The sequence below is a fragment of the Triticum urartu genome, chromosome 1A (assembly GCF_056163025.1).
Source record: "Triticum urartu cultivar PI428250 chromosome 1A, HENAU_Tu73, whole genome shotgun sequence".
Lineage (NCBI taxonomy): Eukaryota > Viridiplantae > Streptophyta > Magnoliopsida > Poales > Poaceae > Triticum > Triticum urartu.
The window spans coordinates 555,625,319-555,637,070 of record NC_141873.1 but is presented as its reverse complement, the minus strand read 5'-3'; the positions used below and the strand labels follow the sequence as shown (position 1 = coordinate 555,637,070).

The window sequence follows — 11,752 nt, the reverse complement described above, 5'->3', positions numbered from 1 at the left end:
AGCAGAACATGATGGACTAAATGTGACAAAATGCTCTTGTGTATGGAACATAAACTGGATCATATAGCGGGCTTCAAACCCTAATATTCTATCACTATACCCCGGATATGATATGGGGTTCATGGAAGCAGAAGTCCTTGAAGTAGTAAAGTTCAAACCCTAATATTCTATCACTATTATTGTTTGGATTCTAGGGTTGTTAATAGATTGAATTTGAATATTATTTTTTGCAGGGGAAATGAATCTTTAGTAAGTTTGGGCAAAAAGGCCACCGGAAGATGTCTATAGTCATGTGCATGCATCACATCGACTTGATGCTACTACTATTTACTCTCTCAAGAACATCAGTATGTATCAGTGATAGCAAGCAAATGTTGGATGCCCGCACTGTTTACTTCTGATTGGCATATAGGACCATGCGCTTGTCCTGTAAACACATCTCCAGTTTTTTATTAATTCTTTGGTACAAACGGTATGCATGTAGCACTTCGTAAATGTTTCCTTGTGAAAATGTCATACTGTAACATTATGTTCTATTTAGTTCCCAGAAGTAGTACTTGGTTGCAACTTTGAAAGACCAGATGAATTCTTCTATGGAGGGTCTGAACAAAAGGGGCATCTTCGTCATCCCGTCACTAAGATAATTTCAGTCACTTATCTGAACAAAAGGGGCTCTGATCTCTTAATGAAATTGGGGGTCCATTGGGGAAACTTTTATTGGAGAAGATAATCTATTCCCATGGGGGCTGGGTTCTCATTGATGAACTGAACACATGCTACTCTCAAATTAGAGAGTAAGAAACTACAGGCTCAGTTGACATTGGACCTTTATGTTGTTATTTTTTCATATGGCGAAAAAGAGAGTTCATATTTTTCATATGGCTTATCTTATAGAACAAAAATAGCAATATGTTGACATTCGACTTCTATGTCATCATTCTTTCATGATGGTTCGCCTACTGTTAATATCCTCTTCTCCAACTGACACATTCTTGCAAGCAATCACAACTGAAGAAATAATTTTGATCACTTAGTTTTTAGAATTTTATGTTTACAAAAAGATCTACTGGTTACTAAGATTAAGCAAACAAACTTCTTTTTCGGCAAGCTGTTTTAAATCGTGCTCAGACAAAATAGAAGTGTCCTACTGCTATTATGTATACTGAAACATAATGTATGGTTGACATGAGTCTATCTATCTACTACCTCTATAAAAAAAAAGGGACAAATTCAAACAATTATATTCGTACATCCGTAATATTTGACGATCCTTAATCCTTCGGTGGTTAACCCAACAAGCCACACAATTAGCCACTGATCCTGCCCATCCGGTCGGAAAAAAACAACCCACGGCCCCGCACGGAACATTCCCACGAACAGAGCACGGCCGGGGCCTCCACCGCCGCTCCATGCCCCCATCCTCCTCCTCCTCCTCCGCCGCCGCCCCCCGCCCCCCACTCTTCGCCCGCTCCTCTTGTGCTGCCCCACGGGCGGCCGCCGCCAACCGCTGGCACCCCACCGCCGCCCGCCGATCCTAAACTCGGGCGTCGCTCCAATCGCCTGCCGCCGCCGCTCCACTCGGCCTCCACCGCCGATCCTCCACTCGCCCACAGTTGCCGTTCAACTTGATCTCCTCCGCCGATCCTCCACTCCACGGCCGGCCGCTTATACGGTGAGGCCCTCACTACCAAGCCGGCCAACTTTAATCCGGTTTTTTTATCTTAAGTTTGATCTGCCGGCTGGGTGTACGGGTTAGATCACCGGAAAAGTAAGCAAATGAACCTCGCATACTCTGTACCAGGAAAATGAATCTGGGTTTAAAAAGCATGAAGCATCAATTGGATGAACTGATGAATCATGAGGGAGAGACCTCTGCTTATGTCGACAGAGGGAAAAATTATTCAACAAATTCCAAAGTTAATTGGATTGCACAGTATATGATCCTTCCACACAAGACAAGTTGATGCTTGTGATTCTTTTCTTTCTCTAGCGCCATATAGTTTATAGCCGAGAGTGGTCTTTTTACTGCATGATGTTCAGCTACCATTAGCTTTACTGGAGCAGAGCAACATTTTACAGGAATTCCCTCATAAACATCGTACCCAAATACAACATCCTTGTCTGGAATTTGAGGGTTTTCAGAAGGTTCAGCTACTGATTATACAACGAGTTTGGACTATTGATTAGCTGATGTCGACAGCTTTTAGCTTATTACGAGCACTATTGATTCTATAGCAACCTGTACCTTTCATCGCTTCTGCTTCTACGTTCCCATGTTATGTTTCTCTTTTTCTACACAGTAGCCCACGCCCACCCTTTTCAATACTGACACAGCAAAAATAATTTCCGCATTTAAATAACACTGTTGTGTGATAAACTGATAATAGCCATGGAACTAGCGGTAAGTTGGTTAAACATACATCAACATAGGCAAAAGCTGGTTGGATAAGGTCAATTATCATAATCCACTGAAATGCGAAACACAGCATTAAAAGGGTTAGAGTCTGAATTTTGAGTTTTATAAGCTCTTAATATGGTTGACAACATTTATTCTGTTACTGAAATTACCTTTTAAATGCTGTCAGGAATCTGCACTTTCCCATAATACCACGATGGACTCCTCAAGTGGCAAGAAAATTACTACGCAATAGCTTGTGAACTTTTCAAGGATGTTTTGAATGATCCACTAATATCCGAAATTCAGGTAATCTCACTAAGAATGTTTCATATGTTCTTTTTTGCCTCCTCCCTAACAGCAAATGGTGTATTTCAACAAGTTCCTGACACCGGCAGACATCAGCATTTGCTGCAGCTAAGGTCCTTTTGACACCTTCCTAGATGCCATTCTTATACGCAGGAATTAACCTTACTTGTTGCACTGAATCCAAGCAAGACTTGAGAGTTTACTTGTTTAACTGAATCCAATCAAGACTTGAGAGTTTAAGAATTCAGTTCACATCCCTGTCTATTAAATTTATCAAGAGGTGTAGCATCATTATGTGCTTGTACTGATTTAAGATGTTCCCCATTTTTTTAACATGCCACAGATGAAGAATCATCACCCACCTGCATCCCCGTTAGGATCAGGGGAATGTTCCCTGTTTGAAGATCTGACGAATATGCCTACTCATGTTAATGCAAATCAAGGGGGAGTTGGCCTGCGGTTCTGTTGGTCTTCCCCATCCCAGGCGTTGGGACTTGAGAGGCCGCACATATGAGATCCGAGAGGCACATGGTTGTTTATTCATCGACTACGGTGCCGCTGCATAGGGCGAACGGTTATGGCTGACGCCTCCATCTCTCTAAACGACGCCGACACCATATTCTAAATGACGCTGCCGACGACTCCTCTCAGACCGACCCTGGAGGGTACAATCTGGTTATGCAAATCCTCGTGTCTTACTACTGAGGAATATCCGTCTATGAAGGCAAATCATGTTTACTTACTGATGATAGTGTGTTTTGGACAATTGGGTTCGAGAATAATTGTGGTGATTTGGAAATTCTTAACTTGGATAATAACACGAGGAACGAACTTGTGTCTCCTCTACTTTCTGTTACGGACCTAAATCAAGCAGAGGCCAGAATCACCTTCTAAGGTCTCTCGTTCGCTTCATAGCATCGGAAGAAGGATATAAATTCAGGTTACACCCTTGGGTACATGAAGGAGGAAGTGTGTGAGATATAGATGGAAGCAGGATTGGGACGAGAGATAGAGGTACATCCAGCAAAAGGGCGAGGAGCAAAGAGGTAGGTGATTCAAATTCAGGTCACCGTCGTTTCCTTCGATGCTTCGCCTTGAAGTCTTTCCTCTGGTTAAGTAGCCTACCGAGTCGAAGGAGGCCACAGAAGCTTGTATCTTCTGGGTTGGACTTTGTCTTCTTCAGGTTGGTCCACTGGCCCATTTGTTCACTGTTTTAGGCCCTTCTTCTCTTCGCCAGTTAACATAACAGCAGGCACTTCTTCTCTTCATCAGTTAACTTAGTATTCTTCAAGTGTTGTTTTCTTCGTCAGTTAACTCCTTCAGGTTTGCATTCTTGTCCAACTGCCCATCTCCCATGGGGATTACACATGATCCTAGAAAGCTGAACATGGCTTTGACTAAATAGTTTTGTGCTTTCTTTGTTTATCAATGTTATAATCATGAAGTTTGGTAAATGGTGGTCGGTTAATATATCAGTTGGGTTTGGATAATACACTTAATCATACATTCTGCATAAATGCAATGCCTATTTTTTTAATTCTAAAGTGTATTAATAACCTGAGAATGCTATGATGGGGCATATCTGAATATGGCAATCCATGATATGTTATGATGCACACTTTTACTGATATTAGGAATAGAAAGAATACTTTGATGTAGCATATCTGCACTGTTCATGTATAACTAAAAGTGACTAAACTCTTTTTTTTTGTGAGGATCTGAAGAAACCCCTTCTTTCTGTTGCAGGTACTGGAGCAAGATTTATTATATCTGGGTGAGGGCATCAATCAATGTTGGGACAAGGAATCTCATCAGTGCAACAATATATAGCTACCACATTGGACCAGGCGCGTTTATCTTGAGCATAGCTAGACGGAAAAACACATTTCCTGAGCTGGCATGTGAAGGTAACTTGACCCATCTTGTTTATTTTGTGAAATTTAAAGTCAAAAAGGGGATGTATTCACCAGCTAGTCAATCTCCTTCCAGGAAGAATAGTACAAAAAACTCTATGCTTAGCACACACCTGCTATGGAAAGTACATAATCGTTAAGCCTAGGTACTTAAGTTGTTTTAGTAAGATCTACGAATTTGTATAATAAGTCTGCACAAATGTAGTCCTTGAAAGTCAAATTAAATAGCTAGATAAGCATTGCCCATTAGTTGTCAGATGCCAAAAAGTGAAAATGACCTCAATGAGATGCTGACAATACTTCAAATGCAGAAGAATGAATGATTTATATAATACATAATTAATAATTGTTTAAAGACAAATAGATGCTTCAAACGCTTCTGCTACCTCAAGATCATGCGTACTCTGTTTTTTTTTTGCCTATGCCAATAGAGTAATTTATCTTATTTTTAATGAGAAGAAACAAACGCCTTTGTTGACCTATCAACTCCTTATGGAGATGGTGGGCCGGCTGTGGTGATCTCAGCCGAGAATCAGTGTTAGTGTTAACACATGGCTATGGAATTCTCTGTATTTATTACTGTATATTTTTAAGAATGTGATGATCCTCTATGTTGGAATTTTTCTACTGTATTCTAGTTTCTAATACTGTATTATAATGGAGAATTGTTTAACTTTTGTAGGAAGCAAACAAAAGGACTGCACTCATACGGAACCATGAAGCCAACGATCTATGTCAACCAGATGTTTTAGATTTCATTTTGTACAATTGATGTCTCATACTTGCATCTTTTACCTTCTGTGAACGTGGTGCATGGTGTCATGGTGGTTATGTTTAGAACAGACTGAAGTGTATGTATGTGACAAATAGTTAATGGAATAAAAAAATGTTTGGTGCACCTGATGTGAGCCTGATGTATGGTGTCTTGGTGATTATACTTAGAACACATGAACTATATGTATGTGACAATCAGTATCATATGTTAATTAAAGTTGTAGATGGATGAACAAAATGTTGTTGAATTGTTGGTCGGCAAAGAAAAACCCTGTCTGATTGTTGGTTGGCAAAACAAACTTCGTCTAACAGTTAGTTGGGAAAGGCTAACGCCAGGCCCAACAAAATGTTGGTCGGGAAAGAATACCCTATCCATTAGTCGGTCAGGAAGGGCCCATGGTTGGCCCAACAGACTGTTGATCGGGAAGGGCCCATGGCAGGCCCAACAGGCTGTTGGTCGGGAAAGATGCACCATAGCCGTCAACCAGTCGGTCGGGAAAAGGTTTTCCCATCTGGACTTTCCCCATCAGACATTGTCGGTCGGCAATAGTCTTTCCCGACCTTTTGACTATTGCCAAGTAGTATGGTGCCAAGTATTGCCGGTTTTGCTTCGCCGTCTAGAAATACTATCAGGTTCAGAACAATAGGTAACGCAATGGTTCATGTTACATTAGATAGATGCCAATGAATACACCAGTCCACCTATGGCCCGCCTGCGATCGCCTGGCCGCCTCCCACCTGGCCCCCACCGAGGACGATGCCAGCGACCGGCGGGCCGCCTAGCAAGTTGGGCGGACCACCGAGGCAGAAAACGATGCAGAAGGCGAGACCGACGATGATGCCGAAGATGACGGCGGCAGCGAAGATGAGGATGAGGGCGGAGAGGACGACGTCGGCCACTGGCCCCACGCCAACCTGCAAGTGAAAATACATTTTCAATGCGATTGAAAATTGCATTTTCGTATGTTAATAAGAAAATTAAGCCAGGAAGGAAACGAAGGAAATTAACCACTGGCCAAATCTTCATCGACGCGGGAGAGAAGTGCAAGTCGCGAACCTGCACATGAAGAAAATTCAACTGAAATTTGGTGTCATAAGAAAATTCAAACCACACAGTATAAACAAATTTGCCAAACCCCACCAAACCCAAAAAACCATACTTGAGAACCAACTGAAATTTTTTATTTCTTTTCCAGATAAAGCGTACCGCTCAATTGATTAAGACATTTAATTGAGATTGCACCCTAAGCATTATTTTAGAAATGATTAACAGAAAAGATAATACCACTTATGGGAACTGCACATTTTCCAGGGCAATTTACATAGTGTATATAACATCATTTAACCTGATGTACGGTTGAAAAGATGTGACTGATGCAAGTTTGGCTATGCATGGAAGTCACTATGTGTTGTTGGATCGAGGGCAAAATCAGGGTAAAGTAGTCCTGATTAACCCCAAATCAGAGCAAAATCTCTGATCCCCTAGCTAGTTCTTGATCTTGCAAACCTTATTACAGGTTCAATCCTATGATGGCATGGATCAGAGACAATGATGGCATTTCCTCAAAAGAATCCTATATGTATATGTGATCTGGCAATGGGACGCTCCAATTTCACTACTCCTTCCGTCCAATTTGTTCAATTTCAACCCCACCGCACCGATGATTTGATTCCACCCCCAAGATTTAGCTCAGGGCCGGAAACCCACACGGCTGCAGTCCAATTTCCCCAACTGAAACGAACAATCTAAAGATCCGAGGCCGGCCGAGCACACCAGGAATCTAGGTAAAAAGCATTACCTTGCAAGTTACAAGTGCTGGACGCCGGAAGCCCGATGTTGCTGTACTGTAATCCCCAAATTGGCCGGCGGCGTGAGCGGGGGGCGTGCAGAGGCCGGCGGCGTGAGCGTTGGGGCGTGCCCTGCCTGCGACTGGGAGGCTGAGAGAGAGAGAGAGAGAGAGAGAGAGAGAGAGAGAGAGAGAGAGAGAGAGAGAGAGAGAGAGAGAGAGAGAGAGCGAGCGAGAGGGATAGTGGGGATCGAGGCCGGGCAGATGTGTTGCGGCCTCGCGGGAGGGGAGAGAGGGGGAGCGAGCCGGCTGCAGATGATGAGGAAGTGGAGCACGAGAATTCCCAAAATGGAAAGCGCAGGTGACAAGACGACGGACAATCATCTGCAGCACTAGTCTGTGTTTTGATCATCATCGCGTACTGGTAAAACCACACGGACAGGCAGAGGCTCATTCTCTGACCCAGCTGTCCCTCCCTGCTGCTAGTGCTAGCTCGTGCTCGTGGGCAACTGCCGTCTGCAGTGCACAAACCATTTTTACATTGAGACAGCATGCAGGCAACAAGCACCTGACCTGTTCCTTAGCTCCTCAAACGCATAGCCAGCCTGCTGGGTCATTCACTCCCAAACACATTCATCAACTTTGAAATGAATTTCGCAGCGAGTTAAGGCTCGGGAAACAATATAACAGAATCAATAACCTGTTATACGATGTTTCGACGCTCTTTGTGAAATGTGTTCCTTTGTGCACATTTTACACTCTGCTCGAGCAATTAGCCGCAAAAGTAATCAAAAGCGCGTTCGACAAATACCAAATTAAAAATAAATAAAAAAACAGACCGAGCAAACAGGATCATGACAATCCATCTAATGTAACCGCAACATTATCCAGATATCCTGTTACTGCTCTTTTTGGCACTTTGGTATGTGGCTCACCGAGGATCGAAAATACCGTCCACCGCGTTTGCACGAATTTCGTCCGGTTAGTTCAATTAGTCGTTGAAATGTATGCAGGCAGCGTTGGATGGCGCTCCTCACCATCAATGTCAGCGGACAGATGCCGCAACAAATTGCAGGTCAGCGTTGGAGATGCCCCTTAGTAGATAGATTCAGCCCAAATTTTGGCGTCATATTTTTTTTTTCAAACCACACAATATAAACAAATTTGCCAAACCCCACCAGACCCAAAAACCTTACTTCAGAACATGGCCGCAAAAAATCACTTTCATTCACACCCAATCCAATCCAAACCATTTTTCCATTTGTGGGTTCGACCCTAATGTTTTTTTTTCCTTTTTTCAGATAGAGTGTACCGCTCAATTGATTCAGACATTTAATTAAAGTACACCCTAAACATTATTTTATAAATGATTAAAATAATATCATATATGGAAACTACAAATTTTCCTGGTTAATTTACATGGTATATATAACATTATTTAATCTGATTTATGGCTGAAAAGATATGATTGATGCAAGTTTAAGCGTACTTTCTGAAAATAGTAATCTGATTTGGGGTTGAAAAGATACTCGGCTTGGTGCACACTGGCACTACACACTCAGAAGCCCCAAGCCCAAGACGAAAGCATGTAGGAGAAACACATGTACAAGCACAAGATGCAAAAAGGACCCCGATGTAAAAAGGTAAATTACAATGAAGTTTTTAACGTCGATCTCCATAGCCGTCCAACTCCACCTTTCGCCATGGTAGGTAGTAGCCTAATGGGTCAGCAGAGGCGAGCCGGTGAGGAAGTGACGCCTCCTCTAAGCCCGAGTGACACGGAACCCTCTAACTGTAGCCTAGTTCTTTTGAGCAAATTATAGAATCTGGGTTTGGAAAAGCAACCGAGCTAAAGAACTCGATTGAGCTTCCATAATCTCGGCAGGATTCTCCAGAATCCTAGTGCAATCCAAAATCCCTGAAAACGTTGCATTTTCCCAGAATCTCGGGATTTTGTTGAGTCCCTCGATAGAAAACATTTCAGATAAGAGAATGCCCCTATTTGAGAGGTAATTTACAGCCGAATTGCCCATGGTGGCACTCCCCACGTCTAACTCATTAAGCGAGTCGCACAAGTGAACAGGGCAGTCCCTACTCGATCCCCCACAACTAGGGTTCGAGTGCTCGCCCCGGTCTGCCAGACGTCGCCGGACAGGAGCTCCGCCAGCCCGCCTCTACACCTGTTCTCCCCTAGGGGTCGCCCCTCTTCTCTCGACGCCCCTGCCTTGACGCTGCCGGACGGGAGCTCCACTTGCCCCGTTCCTCACAATGATGCCGGGGGGGGGGGGGGGGGGGGGAAGGGAGGGGAGCTCTGCCTGCCCCGCTCCTCACAACGCCACCAGACGGGAGCTCTGCCACCCAATGGTCGCCTCGACGCTTGTTTTCGCCCTCTCGTGCTGTTCCCTCTGTTTCATCTCTCCTTTGCCTCCTCAACTCTCTTCTATGTTTCTTATCTAATATGTAATTATGATATTCGTTAGTCACTTTTGTGCTCATATTGCAGAAGAAACTATTTGAAATAACAAATGTTAGTAATTCAACAAACAATTTTAGTCTAAGGGCATCTATCTATCTATTATATTATTAAAGCAGAAGTAATACAGGCCATCACGTTCGTCCATGTAGATTAAATTATCCCAACCATTAAGTTCTTAATACAAATGGCTGAGAATTGAAGATATAACGTTACATATAAATATTATGCATATGCATAGATTGTGTTGCACAGCTAATTCTTTCATGTTATGCAAACAACACGATCAAGGTTAGCCCCATCACGATTAACACAAAAAGGAAGAGAGAGAGAGAGAGAGAGAGAGAGAGAGAGTTTACTGAAGGAAAAAGAGTTGTAATCAATCATGATTTGAATTCTAATAGAAAAAGAAGCCAGCCACGCTACGCTTTGGCTTTTTTTTCTAGTCGGGCTAAGTTGTGGCTAACCTGCCACCTATCGGCCCAGTCTCCCACTGCACCATATTCCTATAGACATATGGATCAACTTTTTTTTAAAACAAACATATTGATCAACTTAACTGTGGCAGCGAAAGGGAAAGGAAAAACGAGATACTAAAAGATTAAAAGACTGAAACACACATCCATCCATCATTGACACATAGCTCTTACCAAATCAATAGTAAAAACTTTATATTTTATTTACAAAATTCATAATAACAAAATGGCTAGCACTTCTGTTTAGCATAAATTTCATGTAATGTTTCTAAATAGCTAAATTTAAATTCAATTGGAATATTTAAGATCTAAGATTGTATCAGGTATATACAATATACACGGCACGTAGGAATAGTTCAACATGTTTCACGTCACAGTCATATGCATTTCCTATAGAAAATATCTGTCCGAGACAATCATACATAAGTTGGTATTGCAAATACGGCAGCCAACAACTCCTATATGGAAAAGTCCGAGCACCCCACAAATAGAGTCCAAGCAGAATACGCATCAGCAACTGAATCAATCAGGGATCCTTTTTCTGTATTAGAAAAATCGGAATACGCATCACCAACATCAATCCAGGCTTCAGGTTTTTTTGTGTGTATATAGATATGTACGTACACAACAAAGAGTTTGGGCAAAGGATTTACAAAACCATTTTGTTTAAAAATAATAATTATATTAGCCATAATAAATGATGCATGAACAACTCAGACCATAAATAATTTATATTTCCATTCTTGCATTTTTTTGGTAGAGAATCATTATGGTAGTGGCGGCCATGTTGATTTGGGTGTTGGTTCATGCTACGTCAGGGTGAAAAGAGACAAATTTGGAGAGTATTAACAAAAAGATGGCGCTCTCAGGTATGTGTAATTCTGTGAAACACGAGTTAAAATTTGTACCCCTGTGATATAGATATATTCTGAAAAGTGAGTACTGTAATTCCATGAATTTGGTTTCCAGAACAGTACTAAAAAGTGAGTACATGGTTTGATGAAATTACCTACACCATTTATCCTTAGACATGAAAACCATCGGTCCAATGGTATTATTTACTGGATATACTGTTTCCCTAAAAAATACTGGATATATTGTATAATACACAAAGTACAGGTCTGTGAAAAGGTTCAGCTTAATATAGAAACACTAAATGCACAATACATCTTATCCAACTAAATGTCTTGATCTTGACTACATGTCTGCAATTCTGTTCCATGTTCTGTCATGTAGGCAATATATACCAGCTTCCAACAAGGTCGGCGCAATGGAAGAACCTCTACTAAGGGATGTGTCCACGCATTCCTACTACTGGAAACACGGTCTGGCTCCAGGGATTTGGTACCCAGATTCTACTGTGCTTTACGAGTTTGACTTCATCCTGATAGATCGCAAAGTTTTACAACACGGACAACATCATGCTTACCAATTCAAGATCTCAAATTTTTGTGCTTTATATGTGGTTCACATGTTACAATGGGAAGATTACTGACAAAAAAATGATCAACGTACTAATTCAGACATCAACTAAAAGAAGTTTTAGTGTATACGACGTTTTGATCTCTATGGTGCAAAACAAAAATACAAAGCAGTGGATCACCCACTGAGAAGCTGCTTCACTC

General features: G+C 42.0%; 1 protein-coding gene across 2 annotated transcripts; it reads left to right on the top strand.

Moving 5' to 3' along the window:
- The first annotated feature begins 1,490 nt into the window (after positions 1 to 1,490).
- LOC125523961 (uncharacterized) lies at positions 1,491 to 5,613 on the top strand. Of its 2 annotated transcripts, XM_087531256.1 has the most exons (6): positions 1,491 to 1,672; positions 2,586 to 2,704; positions 3,048 to 3,750; positions 3,825 to 3,887; positions 4,451 to 4,611; positions 5,300 to 5,613. In XM_087531256.1, exons 3-6 carry the CDS (start codon positions 3,689 to 3,691, stop codon positions 5,335 to 5,337), a joined length of 324 nt encoding a protein of 107 aa, XP_087387382.1. In that variant the 5' UTR covers positions 1,491 to 1,672; positions 2,586 to 2,704; positions 3,048 to 3,688; the 3' UTR covers positions 5,338 to 5,613. The 2 variants fall into 2 exon arrangements, 1 of the variants encoding a protein (XP_087387382.1); XR_015609470.1 differs by lacking the exon at positions 5,300 to 5,613 and having other exon boundaries at positions 3,048 to 4,027; positions 4,451 to 4,586.
- Positions 5,614 to 11,752: the final 6,139 nt, after the last annotated feature.